The sequence below is a fragment of the Amblyomma americanum genome, chromosome 7, assembly GCF_052857255.1.
Source record: "Amblyomma americanum isolate KBUSLIRL-KWMA chromosome 7, ASM5285725v1, whole genome shotgun sequence".
NCBI lineage: Eukaryota > Metazoa > Arthropoda > Arachnida > Ixodida > Ixodidae > Amblyomma > Amblyomma americanum.
Window position 1 is genome coordinate 75,705,392 of NC_135503.1, and position 27,328 is coordinate 75,732,719.

Here is a 27,328-nt window from a genome sequence, read left to right on the forward strand (position 1 = left end):
TCCAGGGCCAGGCCACCGTCATCCTCAGCCAGGGACTGCGACGTCACGGGAGTGGGCGGCGCGGTAGTCGAGGTCGTGTTCTTCAGCATGACGGTAGCAACCACGACAGTTTCGCATCCTTCGTCCAAGGCAAGGCAGCCGTCGTCCTCAACCGGGGGTCTTGACGTCACGAGGGTTGGTTTGTGGCGGTTATCTAGACCGTGGTCTTCAGCACGATGGTAGCAACCACGACACCTTCACATCATCCGTCCAGGGCCAGGCCGCCGTCGTGCTTAGCCAGAAATGTTGACGTCACGAGAGTTGGTGGGGCGGTTGTCAAGACCGTGGTCTTCAGCACGATGGTAGCAACCACGACACCTTCACATCATTTGTCCTGGGCCAGGCCGCCGTCGTCCTCAGCCAGGGACTGCGACGTCACGGGAGTAGGGCGGCGCGGTAGTCGAGGTCGTGGTCTTCAGCTTGGCGATGGCAACCACGACAGCTTCGCATCCTTCGTCCAGGGCCAGGCTGCCGTCGTCCTCAGCCAGGGGTGTTGACGTCCCGAGATTCGGTGGGGCGGTAGTGGAGGTCGTGGTCTTCAGCAAGACGGTAGCAACCTCGACACCTCCGCATCCGTCCTCCAGGGCCAACCCCCCGACATTCTCAGCCAGTGATGGCGACGTCACGGGAGTAGGCGGCGCGGTAGTCGCGGTCTTCAGCATGACGGTGCAGGCAACCACGACACCTTCGCATCCTTCCTCCAGGGCCAGGCCACCGTCGTCCACAGCCACTGATGGCGACATCACGTTAGTAAGCAAGGCGGTAGTGGACGTCGTGGTCTTCAGCACGACAGTAGCAACCACAACACCTCCGTATCCTTCGGCCAGGGCCAGGTCGCCGCCGTCCTCAGCCAGTGATGACGACGTCACGGGAGTGGCAGAGTGGAACTTGCTCAGTTGAATGGTCAGTCCTTCGCCGTTCCGTTTCGCTGGGCGTTTCCTCTTCATCTTCGTTCCTCTTGACACGGCACGTGCACACAGATACCGGCGCCGCAGCGCTAAAACGGCAGCAGCAGCTGCTCCGCACCACGTGGCTGGTCACGTGACCAACAGCGTGACGGAGCACGTGATCAGCCACGGAGCAGCGCCACCGGCAGCTGCTCCGCGCCACGTGGGTAACCACGTGAAAGGGTGGCGGCGCTGCCGCCACGCAGAAGGCTCGAAATGCTACTGTAATGTAGCTATCGGTAAAATATGCCGAGTAAAGTTTAGCGCTAAAGTTTATTGGTACTTTAGTGTTTGCTCACCCCGTCAGCAAACTTTGCTAGCAGCCTACTGCGGTGGTAATTAGCAGTGCGAAGTCGAAGAAGGGCTCTTTTACCGGCGCTAGTTCCTGTAAGTCAAGAGTTTTCTCTTTGTATGGTGCTTGGCTATAGTGATGCGAGTAACTCTGATCTCTCTTGCGCAGGAACAACTGCGACCTTGAAATGCAGAAACGCTTGTTCAGAAGGCAGGTCCGTCTGGCCCTGAATGGGCGCATACCGATCATGCACTCAAGAAACTGCGGCAGACATCCTCGAGATTCTAAAAAGATACATAATCTTCTTTACTACACTTAGTCTTTGCCGAAGTCCACTATCATGTCAATTTAAAGTAATTGGGCCGGACATGCTCCGGAATTTTCAGAAATTGGCTACATTGGGTATAGGGATGGCTCTTGTGTCATTAAAACATAGGTGCTTGGTGACATCATAAACCTGCTGCATCATGTAGCTAGTACGCGAAGCAGACAATTTTTCAGTTTTCTTTTTACGTATTTCATTTAGGGACTTGGCAGCAATTACATATTTAAAGCTGGTCGTTATTAATATTAATATCAGATATGATTTCGAAGGCGCTTTAGGCCACGCCGCTGTGCCTCGACTAGCTTTCGAAGTTCGCTCTTACATCTCGGAGCGACGAGCATTGCGATTCACCGGCGTCCGCGGCTGCTATCACCGCCGAAGACTTTATCTCTTCTGGCGGACGCAGGATCACCCGGCCGGCAAACGATTTGAATTCTTGGCCAGCTGAATTAGCGTACAAAAGAACTACGGGTGCGCCAAAAACTGCTGGCTTCTCTCACCAGGTTCTGTAACGGCGCTGCGATCGACACGAAAACCTATTACATGTCGACACAGCCACATGAAAATACATATCGTCTGGAGACCACACCGTGTTGGAGAAATGATCTTAGCGAGAGCTTTCCCTTTGGTTTTCCCTCTTAACTCGCAATGCGAACTATTTTTTTGCATTATTACGATCATGTATTTCACAGCTGACCTGACCGATCCCATTTTTACGAGTTCATACAAGGCCTTGAAAATTGTAGCGTCAGTCTGCACCTGTGTGCACTAAGCGTTTTTTTAAACGTTACTTGCCGCTCTTGCGTACAGTAAACTAGAAGTGGTTCCTTTCTACTTCGATAAATCGAGCCTCACTGACCTTATTTGCACCGCAACACTGTACGCGCCATAATTGCGAAATGGGCTCCACCAGCTGAGAATTATCGACCGAACCTCCTATGAAAAAAGGCCGACAGTTCTGACATCTGAGCAGCCGTAAGCCCGCCCGCTGACTTCGTGAACGCAGTCGCTAAGCGCTGTGGAGTGACGTAAGCCGATGCCACAAAGCTGGCAATTCTACCTCTGCATGGCTCTTCGTAGCCGCCACACCCCTTCTGATTTGCGCGCTAACGTCGTGAAGGCAGTCGCGGCTCTGTCACGGACCGCGCTCCCCTCCCGCACCAGCAGCACCGGGATGCATTCCGACGCGCACACACCCGGGTTTTCGCTCAAAGGGGGATGCAAGGCTTACGCCTTAATAAACCAGTGGCCACGCCAAACGCAAGCTCATTGCCCTGCTGGACTTGGTTTCGGAGTCTGGTGTCCTAACTCTGACCTAAATCCCCCACTTGGCCTTTAGTATTTAGGCCGCCGTTGCCGATAAACACTGATGAATGAAATCTTGACGTCTGCATGCCGGAGTATATTCCGATGCAGATCTCGGAGGCCATGAGTTTGAGATTTTAGTGGCATTTTTGTACGGCAGGTGGCGACACCAGCCTTTGCGAGAACGGCGCGTGAAGCGCGTAGCGGTTTAAATCAGTCAAGACACGCACACAGTTTTACAATTTGTTGATACTAAAGTTGATACTAATTTGTTGGTACTAGTACATCCATGGTTCTCCCAAATAACTAAACCTCCCAAGCACTTGCTGGACCCCCAAAATGTAACGGGACACCTGCGGTGAATTCCCTTTTGCAAAATACCTGTAGCATATACTAATACCTGCGTTCGTGTGGTTCCTAGCAAGTTGCAGCTGCTTTCTGTTTAGTGACCTCTCCCCTTCAATGTGTTCTTTCAGGAGTCGGGTTGTCTCGCCGCCTCCCACCCAGGAATGGCCATCCACGTGGCCACGCGGCCTGCCTCGCTGCGGGTTATCGAAGCGGAGGACGTGCTTTCTGCAGTCCGGAAGAACATGTACTGTGCACGTGTACAAAATCTAACGTTGTTCTGTGTACACGCCGCTGTGCAAAGAGTATGCTATATGCGACAACGGGGCCTCCCAAGCTGCCTGACACTGAAATTAGTTGTTTTAATTTTTCTTCCTTATCACGCGATTATTTGGTGTATGTGCAACAAAGCATTCTTTTTCTTTTACATCCTTTTGTAGTTTTAAAACACTGTACATAAAACCCTTTTCAAAGTTTTGTCAGTTATGTCCTCACGTCTTCAGTTGTGGCTGGCTTGCATTCGTGTTTCGGTCGTCTCACACAGCACGCTGACTGCCGGTGTCAGTGGTCTGAGTTGGCGCCAATGTATTGCTGGAATATTTGCACGTATTTTCGATCGTTGCGTCCTTTGATGCTTTGGGGGATTCATGTAGTAAATTGATCATTTAACTGGAGTACTATGAGCAACGAATTAAACGTGGACAAGAAAACAAGGTGTCAACACAAAAACGCCAGCATATTAGCTCCTGGAGAGCAAATGCAAAGGAGGTCGATTAACACTTCTGAAGAAGTGTTCTCGCGCTTTCGAAGTGAAAATGCCCTCTGCTAGTAATAAGCTTCCCCTATCTAACAGCATCTTATTTTGCTTTTCGGGGCTCAGTTGTCTTTTTTGCCTTTATTTTCTTCTTGATAGTACGTTGCGCCCTCGCACGGCACATTAGAATATTTAAGCATAAGAAGATTTTAACCTCTTTTTCGGCAAAGTGAGGCGTATTCCCGGAAACCGCGGTGCTCCTGAAGTCAAGCATAGGAACGAACCTGACACCGAACATGCGGATGAGCTGATCCGTAAAAATGGGTAACTTTTAGTCGGAAAACTAGAGTAACGTGTGCGATTTAAACCAGCGCTGGTTCAAGTAGATCAACCTCGCTGCCCTGTGTGTTAGACCTCACGGTCATCCCCTCTTTCTTTTTTCGCTTTGTTTATTGGGCCGACGGTCACCGCAGCCTGTGGTGCCGCCTTTTTAACTGGTTGCTGCTGACCTCAGACTCTGCACATAAATGCGCGCCAGGAATGCTTGACTGAATGCAAGTCGCATAAGAGATTCCGAGGGAAAGAGGAGCTTGCAGCGGAAGCGTGGAATTGTGAAACGAAAACCAGAAATTGTAACAAGCCAAGATAATTAAAAAAATATGTTTAACAGAGTTTAAGCAATACCACCTAGATAAATTTACAAGGCCTCCGCATGACCTCCTCGCCAAGCGTCTACGTCACTGCTAAGAGATGCAGCGCGCCGCAGGTTGACGTGGCGCCATCTGGGAGAAAACTGACTAAGCGGAAAAATTCTGTTCCCTCAATCGGATTTGGAATTATCCTGGCTTGGCTCGAACTTGGCTATTTTCTTGTCGCTTCAAATAAAACTCAAGAAAGCTCTTTTCTTATTTTTGCCACGCTTATATTACCGAGTTTATAGTTTGAAATATTGCAAAAATAAATGTCGTGTTAAGCCTTGCATCCTTGTTGTCAACTGCGGCTTTAACAATGTTTAATATCAAACTCTACTTGCGCTTGAAAGATAATGCCAGTCCGCATCCTAAGTTGGTTGGGAACACTGAGACAACCAGTACGCACATGGTCATGGTGCTAGCTGACGTGAATGTGTCGCGTTTTCACGGAAGAGCTCAAGAACTGTGCAAGCTTTTTCATCTGCAGAGGCTTTGTTTGCGTGTTTGAACCTGCGTAGCCTCAATTCTGAAATGCCTGGCTGCTGCTGCGCCCCAGGCTGCAGATCAAATTATGATGGTGGTCCGAGCGTCGCGTCTACAAGTTTCCTGCCGACGAGACGCAAAGGGCAGCATGGACAAAGGCTATTTCTCGCGAAGATTTTGTGCCAACCAAGCACACTGTGGTAAGCGTCGCTTTTGGTGCTGTTTTTCAGGATGGTTGCCTAAAACTTTTTGCTTCAGTAAAACTTGTTTTTAGCCTAGTTAGTGCATTTTGAACCAAGGAAAAGGAGCAGCGCAAAAGCATGCAACCACGCAAGAAAGGACAAGACACGAGCGCTGTTTTCGCGTTTTGTGCCGTGTCTTGTCCTTTCTTCTCTTGTGGTTGCAAGCTTTTGCGCTGCTCCCTTTCCTTGGTTTTGTGCTTCACACGACATTTTTTTTTTATGGCTTGCTACGGAGAGGGGACTTTTTCTTCACTTTCTTATTACTTCAATTGCGGAGTTTTATTTCCCAGTTATTTCGCTTGCCGAATTTTGTAAGCCTGTCGCCCAAACCTAATGGACTTGTGGTTTTACTTTGTTTTTAGGTGTGTGAAAAACACTTTCAAACGAGTGACTTCGTCAGGTTTGCAACGTACACGGACGAGAACACTGGAAACGTTATCGAAGTTCCGCTGCAGCGTGTCCGCCAGAAGCCAGCTGCTGTCCCGAGTGTGTTTCCCGGCTGCCCGAAATATCTCTCTCAGCCACCATCTTCGCGAGAAGCTCCTGCAGAAAAGAAGGCCCGACTCGAGGCAGCGTCACTGCGAAAAGCGATAGAGCTTTCTGTTGCTGCTCAAGAGGAAGAAGATCGCAGGAACAAAATTTGCAGTTTTGGGGAGCTGTGTTCTCCCCTTCCAAAGCTTAAGACTTCTGACTTCTGGACTGTGGTCACTACGCAGGCAAATGTTTTGTTCCTGGAGCTCTCCCTCGACCAAGCTCCCGCAGTGCGTTCATCAGTGGTGGTTTTAGACGACCTGTCTGTTCAGGTGTTTCTCGGAGGGTCCCGTCTCCACAATCTTGGAGACGAATGTGTGCCGTCACAAATGAAGGATTTTAGGGAGCTTGATAAAGTGCTGCAGTCTGTTGAAAAGCTGCAGAGTTGTGCTAGTGGCCGCGAAAAGGAACACCAGCTTCTCGCAACTGTGGTAATGCTGCTCGATGAGGTGAACAAGGATTATGAGCTCCAAGAACATCATGGATGGAACCTACAGGTACTGAAATTTGTGCGAAGCCAAGTCGAGCTTGTTTTGAAAAATGTGCCTCGATATCCACCAGATGTAGTCGTGTTTTCAGGTCTGCTGTATACCATTTCTCCACATGCATACAGGTTCTTCAGAAGCTCGCTTAAAATTAAGCTGCCGCAACCAGATACTATTCGACGACTGTGTTCGTCATATCACATGAATCCAGAACTTGAACAGCAAGATCCTTGTTTCTTGAACTATGCTAAAACTGTATTGCAAGCAATGGCCGAGCATGAGCGCACTGTGACATTAATGATGGATGAGATCCATCTTCAAACCTATTTTGAGTACAAAGCAGGCTTCGTTACAGGTGCCGCAGCCAATAGTTCCGATCCGGCTAAAACAGCATATGTGTTCATGCTACAAAGCCTTTTGTCAAGCAACAAGGATGTTGTTCACATTTTGCCAGTCGCATAGATAGATGCAAAAGCACTGCATCTATTTTTGCACAAGCTCATTACTGACCTTGAGTCACTTGGATTTAAGGTACTAGCTGTTGTTTCAGACAACAATGCTATCAATCGGAAAGCCATGACATTTTTTGCTAGCCCCCCCCCCCCCCAAAGCCAGTATAGTTTACACACACCCAGCTGATTCCTCTCGTCCACTGTTTTTCATTTTGGACCCTGTGCACCTCTTGAAGTCAATTAGGAACAATTGGCTAAACCAGAGAAACAGTGGAAAGTGTATATATTACCCTGATCCAAGCAGCAATGATCCAAAGCCACCTATTCTTACGGCATCATTTAAATGTTTGTGTGATCTGCATGAGGCTGAGCAAAATAACCTTTTAAAGCTGGCACCAACATTCTCACTGAAAGCACTGAACCCATCAACTATGGAGCGCCAGAACTGTAAGCTTGCTCTCAGGATTTTTAATGGATCGACAGCAGCTGCACTGCAATGTTCCGCTGTACAACATGCTAAAGGAACAGCAGATTTCAAAAACACCATTTTGACATGGTGGCAAATAGTGAATGTAAAGACGCCAGGAAAAGGTGAACGCCTGCGTGATGAAATGCAGTCTCCGATTGCGTCAACAACATGTCCACAGCTTGAATTTTTGAGGAAAATACCAGAGTGGCTAGACTACTGGGCTAGCCTCAGACACGATGCTGGCCACCTGACGAAAGAAACTCACATGGCTTTTGGCCACACGAGCCACGCTCTGCATGAGATCGCTTTATACTGCCTGGAAGAGCTGGGATTTCGGTATGTGCTCCTTGGAAAATTTCAAACAGATTGCCTTGAGGATAGATTCGGGAAGTATCGAAAGCTATCCGGAGCCCAATACCATGTCTCGATCAGGCACATTTATGAATCTGAGAACAAGCTAAGGCTTCAAAAAGTACTGGACATGCCTGATCTTGACATAATTGCAGAACCGATCTCCGTCATAAGTGTTGAATCACTTTGTGCACAGTTCAGTATAGCAGTGACCAATGCTGATGTAGCAAAAAAAAATCGTCGATGAATCCCGCTGTTACGTATGTTGCGGGATACTGCGCCCATGCAACGCTGAAAAAGCTCATGCGTATGTCGTGCAAGGACAATCTCGTCCTGGATAACACCAGTTTGGACCATGATGACACACTGCTCATTTCAGGTATGACAAGAGGAGGATTAAAGTTTCCACGAGATGTCGTAGTGAACGCTGTACTTTATACAGAAATAGTCCTTGACAAATTGAGGAGTGAGCAGTATGCATCCAAATTTCTGGCTCTTCCAAATCAGAAGGAGGCCCTTGTTTCTCTTGTGTCAACCATTGTCCACGATTCTGGAGACCTTGATATGTGTGATTCTGGTCATTCGCCAGAAAAAGTCATGCACCATATTTTGAGTGCTGCTGCCAAAACGCTGTTAAATAATCTGTGCAAAACGAAAAACAACACAACAGTGACGAAGGGGCAGCGAAAAATGCAAACTCTAAAGAGTTGAGGACTGATGACTGTATCGTTTAATGGCAAGTGTTTCTGAGATAGCGGACCTTTCTTGCACACCTGATTACATTATAAAGATAGCTTTGTATTAAGGCATTTTATAATCTGTACATGTTCTTTTCATACTTAGCAACTGCAGCTATAGAACATTTGATAGAACTGTAGTGAGTGGTAACTTGTGTACCAAATTTTTTTCCCTTCTGTATGATGGACATGTAAATGCAAATGGGTATGTTTGTTCCTGTTTCATACAGTATGACACTGAACAAATTGTACTGGATTCTTGTGTGCGCATCTCACCAAATCACACAACTTGGTGACAGCTATATTCTTTGTGTATGTGTGTGTGAGTGTGAAGTGCTTAAATAAACTATTTATTCACTGTATTCGTTGCAACGTTTTTTAGAAATCTTGCTGGTTTGTTGTGAAACATCCGTGCAACGTGAAGTAGTATAGAACAACATATGAAGGAAGCTGACAGTCAATGCAACCAAGAAAAGCATAGGGGAATGTTCGATTTTTACTGAAGTGGTTATGAGTGGGAAGTGAATAGTGTAATCATTTCATGGATGCAAGACAACTGACTAGGAAGAATTAAAAAAAAGTCAAAGGAGCTACAACTGGGGCTAGTTGGAAATGCATTCTTGAAGGGGATGATAACCGCTGTCAAAATACGAGAAGGGACGAACAAACAGGACAAAGCGCTTTCTAGCAACTGTTTATTCTATGAAGAAACATGAATATATATACACATGTTAACGTCAAATCATGCGCAGAAGAGGGAAGACCGCACCGCACTGACAAGAGCGATATGAAGAAAGAAATAAAATAGAATAGAAACGAACAACACGTGCCTTTACAACAGCCGAAGATTACTTATCTTGAGGTAGTTTAATTCAGTTCTCCCAAACAGCACCAAAGCGGAGCCGACGCATTGCTTATCTGGAGCAACATGCATAGCGAAGGCGTCGATTATTTCGCGTTCCCGCCTGTTCCTGAAGAATACATATTCTAATCAGAAACCGTTAAATACTAATATTACGCTGGCACAAAACAAGCAGTATTTTGAGAAATGGGTGCCCGACGGGCAACCGGAAAATCCGCGTGGGGTGAAGCTGCCTTAGAGGCCCATCTGCTGTGTGTGACGTCACGGACGCGTGCGGAGGCCTTGAGCTAGTCTAGGTGGTATTGGTTTAAGAGGGAACCTTCCGGCTCCAATATTGTTTTCGTGAATTCAGGCGTCGTCGTCGCGTGTTCACGCGCCCCCCTTAAGAGAGTAGGAAATACATCGGAACTTTCAGAATCTCTAGCGTGTCTAAAAATGGCTCGATTTTCATGAGGTCTGGGGCAGCGTTTTCATTTTTCGAGAATAGAGAAATTTTGCGAACATTTTTTATTTTAAAGTTTCATTTTTACAAATCAGAAGTAAATATCCAGAAAAATTGCACTTTAATGTATGTCGGTTTTTCATTGTCATCTCGTGAAAAAACTAAGCCAGATATCAGGATTTCGTCCGCAACATTTTCTTCGTTTTTCTTTCTTGATTGTTAAGCCGCATTTGTCCTCCATATCTAGCTTAATGTTTGCGTTTTACAGGCTCTGAAATTTGTGTACGTATTTTCTGCGGAGGAAATTCCCGCAGACTTTAACTAGTGCGACGAGGCTCTATCTGGCGTCAAAATATTTGGTCGCTACTTCAATCTAACACTACGTCTTTGTCGTGTGTGTTCGTGCGCGAAGGCTTCTACTGGAAATGTGGACGAACTTGAGCTCCTTCTTTCCGTTTTTCTTGCTTGGGCTGTATTCCGCCGAAAGGATTTCTGCTTTCCTTTTTTCCTCGAGCTTGTGGTGCGAAAAGGAAGTCGGATGGAAGGCCACATCCAAAAGCTCCACCCCTTTCCCCTCCCGGCAGCCACACAATAAGGCATTGTTTACCGAATGGGTGGATGGATGGATGGATGGATGGATGGATGGATGGATGGATGGATGGATGGATGGATGGATGGATGGATGGATGGATGGATGGACGGACGGACGGACGGACGGACGGACGGACGGACGGAAGGAAGGAAGGAAGGAAGGAAGGAAGGAAGGAAGGAAGGAAGGAAGGAAGGAAGGAAGAAAGGAAGGAAGGAAGGAAGGAAGGAAGGAAGGAAGGAAGGAAGGAAGGAAGGAAGGAAGGAAGGAAGGAAGGAAGGAAGGAAGGAAGGAAGGAAGGAAGGAAGGAGCGTTCCCTTTGAAACGGGGTGATGGCAGTTGCCACGATGCTCAGTTTTTTCCTTTATTTTTGTTTAATTCAGTAAGTTATTGAAATTTGCCATTTCCTTTACAATACGTCTTCCTACACTTTTAAACTTATCTCGCCCCTCTCCTTTTGAGCCCCCAATCTTCCAATCGCTTTTTGCTAATTTCCACCGCAGATTCATTTACATGGCTGTTGTTATCTCTAAACCCTAGGGCCTCAGGAAGAGTTATATACTGTGCCTGCATCAGCATCGGAATGGATACCATGACATTTTAGTGTGAGGTGTTCTATTGTTTGTTCAGATTTACCCCCCACGGCACATGTGTCACCTTTGTTAAATTCCTTTTGTAGCTGTGCGCTCTAAGACACCCTTACCTATCTTCAAAGAGTAGGGCACTGCCTCTTGAGTTATCATAAAACGTTTCCTTCCTGATCTGCCTTTTCCAGCATCGATATAGTTCTACACTATGCTTCTTTTCCGTGGAATTTATCCAATTTTTATCTTCCCCGTTGTTAACCTGTCGTTTAATGCTCGGTCTTTCTCCGGCCTCGTGTCTGGCATACTTGCTGGTTAGCTTTCTAGTTATTTTCGGCCGCTCTGAGTCAACGCTGTTTCTGTACAGGTATTTAAATACCTTAGCTGTCCACCTGTTATCGTCCAATCTCCTAAGGTGTTCTTCGTATAGTAGTTTACTCTGAGCTTCCCGTACTTCGAATGTAGCCCAGCCCATATCCCCCTGTACTGCCTCGTTCGTGGTTTTCCTGTGGGCACCTAGTGCTAATCATCCAACAGCTCTCTGATTTCCTTCTTATCTCGACTGAACTTCTGCCTTTAAGCACAGAACTGCATTCCCGAAAGTAAGCCCTGGAACCATTATTCCTTTCCAAATACCTCTCAGTACTTCATACCTGTTGTACTCCCACAATGCCCTATGTTTCAGTATCACTGCATCTCTTCGCCCTTTTGCTATGAGAGAGTGTTCGTGCTTTTTCGCGTACATCTGCTCTTCGTTTACCCATGCCACGATATATTTGTATTCGGCCACTCGAAGATTTTCATGGCATTGTGTTGTAAGCCCCTGATCAGTTGTATCGTTGAAAATCATCACACCTGACTTAGTTGCGCTAAAACAGAAACCTAGACTGCCTCCTTCGTCTCCAAAGCAATTAACCAAAGTTTGCAAATATTCCTGGCTATCTGCTAATAGTACAATATAGTCCGCAGATATTAAACCCGGAAGTCGTTGCTCAACAACCCTTTCGCCCAGTCTGTACGACCGATTATAACCTAGGTTGCTTCCTTGTAGCCTTCTTTCCATACTTATCATATAAAGCATGAGCAGCAGCGGTGATATAGGACAACCTTGCCTTAATGCTTTGTGTATCTTGACAGTTGCTAAACCCTTAAATCCTTCCCATGTTATTTCAACTTTAATTTCTCGATATATTTCTTGTATAAAATCAATTACCTCATGACCGACACCTTCATATTTTCATATGCTCCACAGGAGTTCCCTGTTCACGTTATCGTGTGCACCGCTTATGGCCAGGAAGGCTAATTACAGAGGTCTGTTTTCCGCCTTAGCTATTTCTATTCACTGGGTAAGCACGAACAGGCCATCATCTAGGCGCCTACCACTTCTGAGCCCGTTTTGAAGTTTTCCGAGTACTCTATTACATTCTACCCATGACTGCATTTTTATTTTCCCCGCCTATTTTCAAGCCAAAACACAGTAAGTGGACTCCCTATTAGGACATTGTGGAATAAGAGCATTCTTTCCCCAGCCCAGGGGCGCAATGGCCCATGTGGCGATACAAGTCAAGAATACAGCTGCAAGTACTCCTCATAGGAGGCCCTCGAGCCAATATCGTCCCTTACATGAATCCAACACGCTCTGGTTATTGAGTTATCGGGCCGAAAACCGGTACTGGGTTCATGTAAACGAGCGCCGAGTCGTGTCGGGTCCAGTCATCTACGGCGCAAGGGATGATTGTGTACTGTATAATGATATATAACCTGTCCACATGACCAGACTGTCCTTGAAAGAGACCTAATCAGGATACTAAGTGGTGCAGTGATGGGGGTTGCTTCCCAACGCTGAAAAATCCGTATATCTTCATGTCACTCGTCAAAAAATTTACTGATTTTTTCTTCTACATTAGGTTGTTCTCCACTACGCGAAGCTATCAACTACAAATATTTGGGTGTTACCTTGACCCCAACATTGCCGTGGGACAAACATGTTAATAATATTTGTTCTTCTGTTTTTAGCAAACTGTGTTTTTTGAGACACAACTAAAAACGCCCCTACTAATTTGACATTAGTCTGTTACTTTTCATTTGTTCGACCAAAGCTCGAGTGTGCATGTATTTCATGGTATCCTCCCACTATGTCAAATATCAGTCACCTTGAAAGAATACAAAGAAAGGCTGTTAGTATTATTTTTAATAAATTCGCACAGATTCACTTTCCCTATAAAATTATGGCCGTCAGATGTACACCTACGCTTGAATCACGTCGAAAGCACTTGAGACTTAAAATTATTTCCCTCCTTCTTAACAGCAAACTTCAAATGAATAAATCACCTTATATAACGCCTGCATTAACGCGCCAAACAAGACATCATCATCCTGACTCACTCACACCCTATTATGCTCGAACTGATGCGTCATCCCGCAAGTAACGAAAAAGGAAGTAAAGAAAGCCTAAGGAGCTATGGAAAGGGGAAAAGCAGCTGTGGAGGATCACGTAACAGCAGATCTGTTGAAGGATGTAGGAGAGATCGTGCTAGAAAAACTAGCCACCCTGTACACGCAATGCCTTATGACCTCGACCGTACCAGAAGCTTGAAAAAATGCAAACATTATCTTAATTCATAAAAAGGGAGACGCCAAGGATTTGAAAAATTACAGACCGATCAGATTACTATCCGTTGCCTACAAGGTATTTACTAAGATAATCGCAAATAGAGTCAGGGCAACCTTAGACTTTATTCAACCAAATGATCAGGCAGGCTTTCGTACAGGTATTCCACAATAGATCATATTCACACTCTCAATCAGGTGATAGAGAAATGCGCAGAACATAACCAGCCACTATACATAGCCTTCATTGATTAAGAGAAATCATTCGACTCAGTGGAAACCTCAGTACTCACAGGCATTCCGTAATCAGGGGGTAGAAGAACCTTATGTCAAAATACTGGATGATATATATAGCAAATGCAAAGCTAATATAGTCCTCAATAAATTCAGCAATAAAATTCAATAAGGAAGAGCGCCAGGCAGGGAGACACCATCTCGCCAATGCTACTCACCGCCTGTTTACAGAAGGTATTCCGAGGCCTGAATTCGGAACAGTTGGGAATAAGAGTAAATGGAGAATACCTAAATATTCTGCGATCCGCTGATGATATTGCCTTACTGAGTCATTCAGGAGGTGAACTGAAAGTCATGATCAATGAGTTAGACAGGAAGAGCAGAACGCTGGGTTTAAAAATCAACATGCAGAAAACCAAGGTAATGTTAAAAGGTCTAGCAAGGGAACAGCAGTTCACAAGTGGAAGCGAGGTGCTGGAAGTGGTAAAGGAATACGTCTACTTAGGGCAGGTAGTGACAGCTGATCCGGATCATGAGAGGGAAATAACTAGAAGGGTAAGAATGGGGTGGAGCACGTATGGCAGGTTCTCACAGATCATGAATAGCTGGTTAGCAATATCCCTCAAGAGAAAAGTGTACAACAGCTGTATCTTACCGGTACTCACCTACGGGGCAGAAACGTTGAGGCTAACAAAAAGAGGTCAGCTTAAGAACAACGCAGCTAGCCATGGAAAGAAAAATGATAGGTGTAACGTTAAGAGACCGGAAGCGGGCAGAGTGGGTGAGGGAACGCGTGTAAATGACATCCTAGTCGAAATTAGGAGGAAGAAATGGGCTTGGGCCGGGCATGTAAAGCGAATACAAGATAACCGTTGGTCCTTAAGGGTAACGTAGTGGATTCCAAGAGAAAGTAAGCGTAGCATTTGTCGGCAGAATGTTAGGTGGGCGGATGAGATTAAGAAGTTTGCGGGCAAAGGGTGGATGCAACTGGCAAAAGAGAGGGTTAATTGGAGAGACATGGGCGAGGCCTTTGCCCTGCAGTGGGTGTAGTAAGGCTGATAATGATTTTTCCTCGGATAATATCGGAGCTGTAACATGGCTTACTTGCTACAGTGTGAGTAATCGTGGTATAAATGTGTACTGTTTATTTCTATCTTGTTCATTATTATTTTTATATATTCTAATCCCCTCTGCTTGGGCCCTAGGGCCTGCAGTATGTAATAAATAAATAAAATAAAAACTGGACCCTGACCTGATGTGCTTGTAAAAGCGGTCGAGTCGAAAAGTAGGGCTAGTGGGAGGGGAGAGGATTAATACGAACTTGCTTTTCAAGTGTTCCGTCGCGCCTCCGATACAGCGATGGCGAGTCTCAACCTTGGAGGATGCCACTGCTTCCTCGCTCGACGCTTGGTGTCGCTACAGTTCAACCGGTCTCCACTCACTGAAATAAAGTTCATGTAAAGGCGCACCAATCGAGAGGGATGGACGATAAGCAGCACGAGCCCAGAATCGACGCGACGCTATCGCGTTCATGCAAGCAGGGTTAATCGCGCAGACTGACTGCCTTGACGTAGCGGTTAACCCCCTTTGACCGAGGCACTTGCCAATCACCTGCGATTTCACGCTATAATCACGGACAACTAACTATCTATGGCAGTGCAACAGCCAACATCAAGGGGAGAAAGGACCGTCTCCTTCCTTTTCCTGCCCCGGCTACACTGCAACTGCTACGTCATAAGAACCGGTCGAAGCCAACGCTCGCCTCTGGCTCCAAACTAGTGAAACAAGAATGTGTCGGATCGGCATCGAAATGTCGGTTTTCTATAGAATCATTGGTCGAATGTAGCTCTTTTCTGTGTAAATCTCCTCCCTACCAGGCATATCTCTGCCAAAATGTTCGCGTTGTCAGTGCAGGTGCTGTCCACTGTACGCGGGTAAGCGTGGGCGCACCTTGTCTGCAGAAAGGAGCTCGCGGGTTTCCGAGCCCTCTACTCCAGAATAGACATCTCTGTGGTGTAAATAACGTAATGTCGAAGGTTCATGGACTGGCTGGCAAAATCATCCAGCTTCGCTTCTGGACCTGTTTCGCATGTGTCAAGCGTTCCCCAGCCATCTTTCTTTTCCCAAATACTGCCGCCTCGGTGTGCCCCACACCTAGCCTCATCTCCTGCACTACGCTGCCAGAAGTCGCATATTTCAAACAGAAAAACGTTCTGAACGGGCGCTGTATAAATACAGAAAGATAACATGGCGAAGCAAAGCGCATAATGATAATTTCCCGGATATCATACTAGGTATGGAATTTTCGCTTGCAAACCCGTGACCTCATGACAATTCAGGTGGGCGGCCTTTTTTATTCACAGAATGAGCACATGCGGTTGGCGTGGTCAGCGACAGCTTTTCTTGTATGAAACTGTAATATTTATTATTTTTTTAATAAACCACTAATACACAACAGGTGCAAGTCCACAACAGTAGCAAGTCGCTTGTGCAATGACGAAATTTGCATTCAAAGCCACCCGTGAATAGTAACAGGACGATCTCAGCGATTTTGCAAACCACACACCTCACCCTTTCACCCAACTTTGATTTGTTCCGTTGTTAAATTATAAGCAGTGAAGGTGACATGAAATAAAATATTTCAGCAGTAATGTATTTGACTAACGTCAGGAGTTGGTGACAATGCCGTGAAAAAACAAACGACCACATTGACACGGAACAAAGTCGTTACTGAAGTGACTATCGCCGTTAAAGAAACAAGACTTCGGCGAAGGCGATAGCAAAAAATGTACTCGGTGGTCATCGAAGAGGAACCTTCGAGATAAGGAGTTAAAATCAAACTACAAAAACCCAGAATAATGTAGAAATTGTTGCGCCTGGCTGCAGTCCTTCCAGATAACGCTGATCGCATCTCGCGTAATAGTGATGTTCCCGCGCGACAACGGATTTTAACTTGAAGAATCAAGCGTGCATCAGTTTCGCGGCATTACTTATCTGTCAAAGAAGCATCGGTCTGATGCTACACAGAAAAGTACTTTCAACAAGAGCAAAGACAAGGCAAAATAAACACTCGGAGCGCAAAAAGTTTTTCACTGAGGCCGCGTCGTCGAATTGCGCCCACGCTCATACACAGTCAGCATGCTTGTATTCCGGGTTGCGACGGCGGAATGCCAAATAGCCGGCGGAATACGCACCGGCCTCAAGCTAAGAAAACGCGGTCAGCTTCGTCACGGATTAAAGATATGAGGTGCCAAAGTAGAGGTGGGCCTAAGGTGTGTCAAAGGGTGAGTCACTTATCTGCACTGGCTAGGCGCTGCCAGCACTGCTCTTAATTATACTCGCGGACAGCTTTTTGTGGCTATCCAGCCGAGGCTAGAGGCAGGGAAGGAAAAGCAAGAGTTTTTGTCCACGAACTGGGGTGAGCGAGTTGTCCTTTGTTCGGGCTAGGGGTTGGGGCGGGGCGAAGAGGAAGATTGTGCTGCCTCACCAAGGCGGAGATAAGCCACTCCCCATGACAATGGAGCAAAGCCCTGTCCCTAGCTCATTTCCTGTCCAGCCTTGGCTGTAAGCCACAGAGCTGTCCGCGAATATAGGGTCTGTATACCCCACCCTACCATTGTAATTTAATGTTCGCTGAAAAGATGCAAGGGAGCTTAGGCGACCCGAACCGGAAAACATACTTTGCTGACAGCACATAGAATGGTGCGTCACTGGAAAATAGTCCATTCTCTGACTTCCACCCCTTGAGAGGGGTTAATTCTTTGGTGCTTCTGTCTTTTAGGGGGCACAAGTTATTTCTCTGTAGTCGGATAAAACTAAAAAACACTGAGTATCTTCCCCCTCAAAGGACCCCCCTTAAGCCAATGGTGGCGGCCCATTCTAATGATTGCTAGTGTGACAATGCAGGGAGCGGTGACACAGTGGAGAGAGGGGTCTATCCCTGACATTAGAAGGAAAGAATTATCCCTTTTCATCTACCACACCCTGCTCTAGCTCTGCATACGTTCCTTTCTTCTAACTTTGAAACAAATCCAAATTGTTTCCATCGTTGCCCACGTGGCCCCTAAGTCCCGAGAACTTGGTTAGCCATCTGGCCTGTCATGTCCGTTCGTTTCTGTGGTGTCTTCCTGCTTTAAAAAAAATTTCCAGTAATACACCGACAAGCCTGAAAAAACGTTGTCGCATGATTCATAAGACTATCTTCTTGAAAGTTGAAAAGCACCCGGAGTCTTACCCCTCCCTCCCTATACTACGAATAGGCCAAGCCTGAGGCATTCTCAACTGACAAGCAGCGGGAGGGATAAAGGGAAAGGGATTTCACTTCCTGCCCACTGCCGCAGGGAACTTTTTCCTTCTTTCCACGTGGTGGTACCTCGAGCTCCTCTCTCATCACGTGGGCTTCTTGGAGCTTCACTTATCTCCAGCGGCAGTTGGAGTTTCTTCAACAAGGCAACAGGTCGTCCTGTTCCTTGCTGCTCTCGACCAGGCCAGAGTAAAAGCGAAGACACTCGCGCTAATCGTCAGCGATACGGCATTTCGTCGGACTACTGGGTTCATTTCTCATGTGAGTAAAAGTAAACGCAAAACGTTGTGGTTCTTGCCTTCTATTTTTGAAATCTTGTTATGCGGCCGCCCTTGTGAAACGGTACAGAGCAAACGCCTTGCTTTCTTCGGAGCAATCAAGCGCTAAGCTACAGTGCATTTTATGGTAGTTGTCTGTAATGTGTTTCCACCACGACTAGATGGTCCATCGCTGCAGCCCCTCTGTCAACTTGCGTATTGTCACGGACTAGAACACGACTAAGTGGGCAGTGGCGCGGCAAAGTATGAGAGGCGCTATCCAGATAGTTTTATAGTACCGTCGGCTTAATGTAAGCATTAAGTTAGCGCGCTCTCTGCCTCTGAATAGAGAAGCACCTGAAACATGTCATGTAAAAACTCCACAGGTTCCCGATCATGGCCGTAGAGCAGCCACTCGCTCAAACCTGCAGCGACGACTACTTTTCCGACAACGATTCGCAATGCTCCGACGACTGCACGCACTTGCTGAGGCGTTGTAGTTCTCAAGAGGAACTTCCCCTTCTTGACCTCCCTGTCTTGCCTGATGGCCAACCATGGTCCTCGCCTGAGTGGGGAATCCTTCTCGCCAGACAACTTGGAGCTTCCACAGAGCAATCGACAGACGTCGAGTCGCCCGGCGGCAAGAAACCGTCTTCCTCTTTCGGGAAACACCCATGCGAGACGCTACCCGGTTACCGGATTTACATGCTCAGAAGTGCACTCGTTTGGCGCGGTCCAAGCACGTACAGGACCCACTGTTTGCAGGCAGACAAGGTACGTAGCTTCCTCTTTCGAAACTACTATTTTACCGCGAACGTCCGGAACCCCTAATGTCGGACTCTTTCAAGCCACTATTCTCATTACGTACTGCATTCTTCAAAAATTGGTGAAGGTAGCTAAAGGTGACACACGCGTCTAGGGCCCAGACATTCTACATTCGTATAACCACAGTTTGGACATAATAGAAATATAATATGACGGAAAATAAATTTTCTGAGGGCCTAGCTCTGTAAGACCGGAATATACGTAGCGAAAGCACGGAGACATCTGCAACGGAAGAGTGCACTCACTAGATGTGCCTTTATTGGTGGGTAAAGCTTGAGCCGTCGTGGCGGATTGGTAACGTCTCCGCCTCAAAGGCCCAGGTTCCCGGGACAGGTTCTTTTTATTATTATTCAGTGAGTGTGCAGGGTGTTTCAGTGGCTTCCATAGATGCCGCCACCGAAGACGTTGGTTAGCGGTTAAGCGCAGGCTCTGTTAAGGCGCGTTTAGGCTACGGCGTTATCTGGCGGGGCCAGATCGGCGGCGGCGGGCGTCAAATGCACGCCGTTGGGAGAAAATCGCCTACATTAACGCTCCATGTATTCCGGGCTTAACGCGCGCGCGTGGCACGGCGGCGTCACGTCGGCCAAAAGCGGGGCCCTCTATAATCCAACTGCGTTTGACCGCCAGCGCGTTCGGCGGCTTCGGCGAAATCTGGCTGCACTGGCCGAGACTTGGAGCGCACGTCTTTATTTCGCGCCGAATGGGCCAGCCGGCCCGGCTAGACCGGTTTGGCTCCGCGACGAGACGCGGGTTGTGTAGTGATGTGTCTCCTCGGAGCACCGCCATGGCAACATCGCAAGTTCACGGCCAGTAAAGCTTTCGCTTTAAAATACACAGTATAACGGGAAGACTGCAAGATTTCACAGACTACAATAAACATAGGTATATAGAGGTCAGAAACTGCTCGCTGATTATTGTGTGATATCTAAGAAATTAACGGCCATAACAACCATGTTGTTCTTTCTGAATCCCTTAACACGCAAGCCGAGTGGTGCTCCAAGTGGCAAATGTTTATTATCCTAACTAAATCAGTGTCATTAATTAGAAAAAAAATGATCTCTCCTCACTTATACAGTTAATAACATGCCTCTTTCGAAGGTCGATCAACATCAATACTTAGGCATAACGTTTACATCAAACCTCAGATGGGAAACACAGATTACTAATATTACAACTGCTGCATTGCGAAAGCTATTTTATCTGAAAAGATGCCGAAAGCTCGCTCTAATGTATATTAAGCTTCTGGCCTACAAAACATTTGTGGGAAATATTTTAGAATACGCCACCACTGTTTGGTTTCCGTACACAGCAATGAGTTTAGTGGTTATGAATGGACCGCCACTCTTTCGCTTTGTCCCATCTCGCTGTTAATAAAACGTATGAGTGATAAATTTGCATGATTTTTTTTTTATTTACACTGATGATTCTGCCGCTTTAGGCATAAAAACGACCGTCCGTTTATTGACAAGTGGTTTCCATCCTAAAAACGAGATGGCGCCACGAAGCTGACCTTGGAGGAAAACTGGTCCTCCTAATGCTAAGGGAAATGGTTGTATCTTTCTGTCGACGTTTGGATTCGTTGAAATGATAGTGCGAACGTAAAAAATGACGTAACTTCCCGTAAATTACCTGCGTTTTGCGTGTGTAATCATGCATACGCTTATGGTACTTGCACAGCACCGATTTATGCCCTTTTCTAAGCATATCTGTGCACGCCATGAGCGGCGACGTGGTGGCCGCGAGGTGTAAACGAGGCAGCATTTCAGTGATGGTGGATTCCGCGTGCTTTCGCCGCCGAATGCCTAAGTTAGTGTCACTGGAAACTTAACCAGCGACTCTAGCCTAAATGGGACCGAGTCGCACCGGTCCTGGAGTAGCAAAGCACGATGAGCATCTTCAGGAACGGTGGAAGCGGCTCTCCATTCAGGTCCGTGTTGCTTTTCAGCGGCAGCTATGTTATGAATGTCAACATAGACGCCCTGCTTAAGCGGAAATTAAACGCAAATATTTAACTCTGAGTACACTTCCATACGACTCACCGCGTCACGAAGCGACCTAACTGTATGCAAGTACACTTCGTCAAACGCGCATTCACAAGCACGGTTAAAAAATTCAGTATAATCTCCCGCGTAGGGGTCAGTCCACGCTGCCATTTTCCCGACTGCTGAACTGCGCTCACGCAAGGCTTAGGAGAGGGCTGAGTCGGGCTGGTTGGTTCATGTTGAAATGGTATGCAAAACAGCGCTGACGGACGGGACGGAAGAAGGCGAGACAGACACATCTCACCTTCTTCCGTCCCGTCCGTCAGCGCTGTTTTGCATACCATTTCAAGGCTTAGGACCTTGCGTCGCGTCTCGCCGCCCGCTCAAGAGTGAGGAATCACTCGTGGCAGTAGTCAGGTGAAGCGCTCCTCTAGGGCGCGGAGTGGAGAAAGGACGCATGAAGGCAGCTGCTAGCTGCCTTACTCGGAGGATGCACCAATGACGACTGTGCTTAGGTCTGCTCAGTAAGAAAGCTTCCAGATATGCATGAGGGAGCCTAACTGCAGCGAAGGCTCGCTTACTGAGGTAAAGAAGCTTTCAGAGTTTGAGGGCTGGTCTCTGCTGCACCCAAAGACAGGGCCTTTGAGATCATGTCAAAACTATCGGTAGCAGTGGAATTCTTTCTGTAATGTATTTTTCTCACTTACAGGACGCTGAAGCTGACGCCCGTGCTCTGCAAATTGCCTGCACACTGCACGAGGAACCAGCAGATATCGTATTCCAGCGCAGACGCGTCTCACGGCAGCCGAGGTCGTCAATGGAGGCAGCTAAAACAAAGCAGAAGGCCGAGCCCCCTACTGCCGCGTCTTCAGAGCCTACGCGTGAAGCGTCGCCGCCAGTCATGCCTCGTTCGACTAAGCTCTGGCCGTACTCGCTCTCATCAAGGGTGGGCCTGGTGGACACCCACTGTCACCTGGACTTCATCTTCCGCAAAGTGGGCCACCGGGGAACCTATGCCAGATTCCGAAACGAGCATCAGGATACCTTCCCCGATTGTTACGAAGGGTGCGTGGCAAATTTTTGCGATCCGCAGACATTCAAACAAGTAAGCCTTTTTTTATGAAACATCTCGCTTTATTCTCACACCTACATAGGCATTTATTCCACCCATGGCAGTAATTACATTACTGGAATCCCATTATAGCTCTTTTGCTCCTTCTCGTAAATTGCAGTGCAAATGTGGTGACCTTGCAGCAGAAATTTTGCAGAATTTACCTTCGAAATTGCGTCCTTTTTTTAATGAATAAAAATTCCCTTGCATAGTCAGGAGTAGAGCGTGATTGCTCCATGTGCCTAACATGTATATCCACAAACCCATATACCATTATTTCTTCCTGCCTTTCCTGCTACCTTGTATCTTATTATACCCTATGTCTGGATTAATTGGCACTGGCGCTTACGTCTCGCCGCAGCGCCACATGTGGGATGCAATCCTGACCGAGGATGGAGTGTGGGGAGCTTTCGGCTGTCATCCGCACATGGCTCGCGAGTACAGCGAAGAGATCGACGAAAACCTCATCAGGGCCCTGGAACATCCAAAAGTAGTCGCCTTGGGTGAAATAGGATTGGACTATTCGCGCAGGTGAGTGCGCATATAAATTCAAGAAGGTTTCAAGGTGCTTCTAGGCCGCTGTTCATTCTTAGGCTGTCAAAGATCAATAATGTCGCAGTCGTCGTTCAAAAAAAAACACAATATAATTCAGCTTCTATGTCTAGTACTACGTAAATATAGACAGCCGCGTTTCACAATTTAATCAAGCTAGTCTGCATGCTTCTCTTTTGGTTTCCTAACAGTTTTTTTTATGCTTTTGGGTTTCACGAGCACCGTATTACCGTAATCGCTATCAGCCCACCGTATATAACGCGAGAATCTCTTCGGCCTTATGAAGGTAATAACACCTGTCCTCAGTAGTTCGCGCAGCGTGAAGACGCTTTAAGCGCTATAGTGGTTACGAAAGTGCGTTACCTCGCTTTTGCAGAAATAAATGCGACCACGGCCAACAGAAACGGGTGTTCCGGCGGCAGGTGCAGATTGCCCTGAATGGACGGCTGCCCCTCATTATCCACTCTCGAGATTCCACGTCCGACACAATCGGCATCCTCAAAGAGGTACGCTCACCACTTGGCTAAGACGCGTGTCCATTACTTTCCAGACCTAGGTTATTCCAACCACGTGTATACATTTCGTAAGCTATGGAATAATTAGGAGCCCCGCAAAGTTCTATTCCGTGTGAGTCTCATGTTCACCCGCGCTGCTTTTGACCAAGTTTAACTTTCGCGCATCTCTTCCACTTGCTCACTGCGGTCGGATCGAATGTCTTCTTCGTATAGCTTCCCTCCAACAGAACTCCCCCGGTTACTCTTGCGGGTATGTGAGCTGATTCCTTAAGCATTTCGCCTCAAAGCAGCCAAGCACCAGGTCAGGGCAAATGTCGTGCACATTTCATAACCGGCGGGTAACCAGCAGCACTGCAAATCTAACTCCGCCCCTCCCGCTTCCGAGGCGAATGCGTTGTGTGGTCTGCCTAAAAGTACGGGCTGTTTCACATAAGGTACTATGCAGTTTTTAAATATGCTATTATTTTTCGACACGGCATTCTCAGCGGTGTAGCGCATCAGAATACGGCTAAGGCGCGCTATCTAGTACGTTGGCTTACTTATATTTAGTAGCTAACCTTTTAGCTATTACGGTTAGTCTCCTTATTTAGGAAGAAGCTGGTAGCGCACGATAATATCCATATCAGGTTTTAGAATATCGAAAGCGGAGCTGCATGCCCTTGGCTCTCCGGTCCGACAAATTTTGGCCATTTCGAAGAGCTGCGTGCGCAGGAGAGGTTGCTTTGCCTGAAAGTTTTTCGAAAGGGCGTGAATATTGGCGCAATGGAGGCAGAATTTGTTGGGCCACAACCGCGTTTTCGAAATTCTAAAAACTGATGTGCAAACTCCTTACGGCGTGCTACACGCCTCTCGGTAGATATGGAACCCAACAGTAATAGCAATAATCCTCAATAGCTTTTGATTGACTGTGGCAATAGCTCTAAATTTCTCGATGTTATGAAAACGTCGCCACGAACGAGGATGAAAGTACGTCGAACACACAGGACAGGCCCAGCGCCTTTGTGTTCTAGTGCTGTCCTCGTTCCTCGGGCCGTGTTCATTACATCTTCAAGCATGAACCAACTAGCCCAGGCACGAGTTTTCTCGCTGTTAGTTAGCCAGCTCAGTTAGCATCTCCTCTGATATATGGACTACATTGTTGGCAATTCTAAGCCGGTAAAAGCGCTGTTCTTACTGAACAACCCTATTTTTAAAAATTGCACAATATCTGAGGTCAAACATCCGGCATGTGTTCACTGCTCGTCCTCTGTAATGATGAGTAACTCTTGGCTTCCCCTTCCGCAGATGGTGCCGTCAGACTACCCCATTCACCGCCACTGCTTCACCGCCGACTGGCCAGAGGCACAGCGTTGGCTCATGGAGTTTCCTAACCTCTGCCTTGGGCTCACTCCCCTCGCGAGCTTCCCCAATGCCGGTGGGCTCGTCGAGGTTGCCAGGAAGATACCCCTGGACCGACTGCTGATAGAGACGGATTCCCCATACTTCCTCCCGAAATCGGTACGCACTGATTTTTGCGAAAACTTTTTCATAGCCGCGTAACTATCTTTAAGCCAATTTTATTTTATTGGCTACTTTAACTACCCCTCCCCCCCACACCGCCACACACCCACACTAATGATGTCAGTGGATTTTGCGCCCCTATGTATGGCACCATTATTTCTATGAACAGCCACCTTTGCAAATAGCGCTGTGAAGAGAGGGACGGGAAAAACGTGATGTTCACTTTAGCGCCCTCCTTTGATAGAAGCCTACTATATGCTTCAGTCGCCGGATTGATCTTTGAGATGCCTTGGAAAGTTTGCTAATGTCATGGACCTTGGGCAGGGCAACGTCTTCGCAGAGTTCAACGGGTGTAGATGTGTAAGCGGTTATTTGCAGATAGTTATTATTGGCCAATAATTATGCCTAATCCTTTCAGGGCCATGCATGCAGTAGCCAACTGAACGCCCTGGCTCTGGCATCATTGAAATAGCCACTTTCATGAGTGTTTGTTTCTTTTTGTTCGCTTCTTTTTAGGAATCAAGCCGTCTGAAAACATCGCACCCAGGAATGGCGATCCATGTGGCGACTTGGCTCGCATCGTTGCGGAATATCGAAGTCGAAGACGTAATGACAGCCGTCCGCGAGAACACACGGCGAATCTACAACATATAATGTCGGACAGTGAGCAAACATTGTGCCTGAGAAAAAAAAATATTGACTGTGTGAAAAAAATAAAAGAAATGTCTTTGATTGCTTTTGCTTTTTACCACTGGAGCTCAACTTCAAGGGGCCGTTCAGTGGTGTGACCCTCTAGGCTTACCACTGCTGTCAAATTTTTGGGTAAACGAAAATTTGTCAACAGCAGGAGGAGGAGGAAAGGCAGGGAGGTTAACCGGATGAATAACCGGTTTGCTACCCGACATGGAGGGAAAGGGCTGAGGGGATAAATTATGAAGGAGAAAAGAGATTACCAGGAAACTGAAGTCAATATGCAAAGTAACAGCGTTCGGTAAAGCCACAGCCTATCGCGCAGGCCAGAAGTCCTCAAGAAGCAGAGCTGTGCCTTGGGGGCTTTCACCCTCGACGACCGTCGTGGCCATTAGCCGGGAGTTTATTGAGCTCTAGAGAGTTGGTGAGGAATTTGGCGGAGTCGGATGGTGCCTTCCATCTGCTCAGCAATGGTCGTCTGCCCCTTGTCCAGGGCTCCGCTGGATGCCGCTGCCAGCTGTGCACGCAGGATCAGCCCACGTTGGACGTCCTGACCACGGTGGAAGAATACGGTCGCTGGAGAGCATTCTTTCCCCATTGCTCCGTCAGTGGGCCTGGGCGTCGTTTCCTTCAGTGGGCGTGGGTCTAGACGCTCCAGTGCACGGCAGAGAGACTGCCTTTCGGCGCTGTAGGCAGGGCATTCACAAAGAATGTGGGCTATAGTCTCGTCAGACCCGCAGATGGCACATGCAGGGCTATCAGGCAATGGTTTGTGAAAGCTACACCAAGGCACAGGCGACAGAGAAAAGTTGGTTCACGCAGTGGTAGGCTGAATGGAAGGCGAAGCTTCAGATTTGGGCCCAAGGCAATAATAAAACTAAAAACGAAAACGTGTGCGTTGCCAGGAAAACAACTCGAAGGCGCATATGGATTTGCTCCACGGGGTATTTACAGTAGATTCTTCAAACGATACGAATAGGCAGGAAAAGCTGTTCCCGGCCGCAGCAATTGCTATTTAATATAATAAGCATCCAAGCTCGAAAGTGGATGTTTGGGATAGTTGGTAAGGTATTATATGAAGGGGGCTTAGCGCGAGACAAAAAAAAAAGAACGTGAGAAGTCTCCAGGACGAACAGTATTTTATGGTGAGCAGAAGTTCTTTAACAAAGAGGCAGGGTAACGCTTCCGGCCAGTTACTATCCAAGCAAGAAAACGCGTGGGCAATCACATATATAGTTGTACCATGGTGCCAGAAAAAAAAACTTCCTTGCTGAACACGTTTTCCCAAAGCTTTGGAAATAGGCCCATCACGGAATATTGATTCAGGTGTGTTGTTTATGGATTCAAATGGATGAATTAGAAATTGTTGGTGATTGTGCTGGATTAGTGAGTCCATTAAGGTGGATTAATGGGTAGGGTCAGTACACTCCAATATGATAATGCAATGGAAAGTATACTCGAACATTCTCGATCATGCTCAGATTTTCTAATCTGGAAGTGCTGATGACGTCACAGTCCCCTCAACCAACCAGGGGATTTTCTTAATGAGAAGCTGGACTTTTTTTTCGACGGCAGCTCAAGGTGATAGCCCAAAATTTAAACGCGACGCTTTGTTTATTCTTACACGACCTTGTTTCTTTATCTCCGGTGTGCGACCTTATCGATTTGTTCTCGGTGCGAGAGGCATTCGTGACGCTCTGGGACGTTCATGGTAGTGCACAGAACTTTCTGCAATATTCGTGATCGCTGTCAATGTTTTAGCAGTCTCGAAGTTCACTCGCATATCTCGGACAGTTCGAGCATTGTGATTCCCTGGCGTCCGC

The 27,328-nt window shown here is 47.1% G+C and overlaps 1 protein-coding gene across 2 annotated transcripts; it reads left to right on the plus strand.

Annotated features, from left to right (window-relative positions):
• The first annotated feature begins 21,480 nt into the window (after positions 1–21,480).
• On the plus strand, positions 21,481–25,516 carry LOC144097232 (3'-5' RNA nuclease TATDN2-like). 2 transcript variants are annotated; one of them, XM_077629976.1, is made up of 6 exons: positions 21,481–21,554; positions 21,847–22,242; positions 22,610–22,779; positions 23,177–23,306; positions 24,600–24,812; positions 25,332–25,516. In XM_077629976.1, the coding sequence occupies exons 2-6, from the start codon at positions 21,955–21,957 to the stop codon at positions 25,467–25,469; spliced, it is 939 nt and encodes a 312-aa protein (XP_077486102.1). In that variant the 5' UTR covers positions 21,481–21,554; positions 21,847–21,954; the 3' UTR covers positions 25,470–25,516. The 2 variants fall into 2 exon arrangements, with proteins under 2 accessions (XP_077486102.1, XP_077486101.1); XM_077629975.1 differs by having other exon boundaries at positions 21,518–21,722.
• The last annotated feature ends 1,812 nt before the right edge of the window (positions 25,517–27,328 follow it).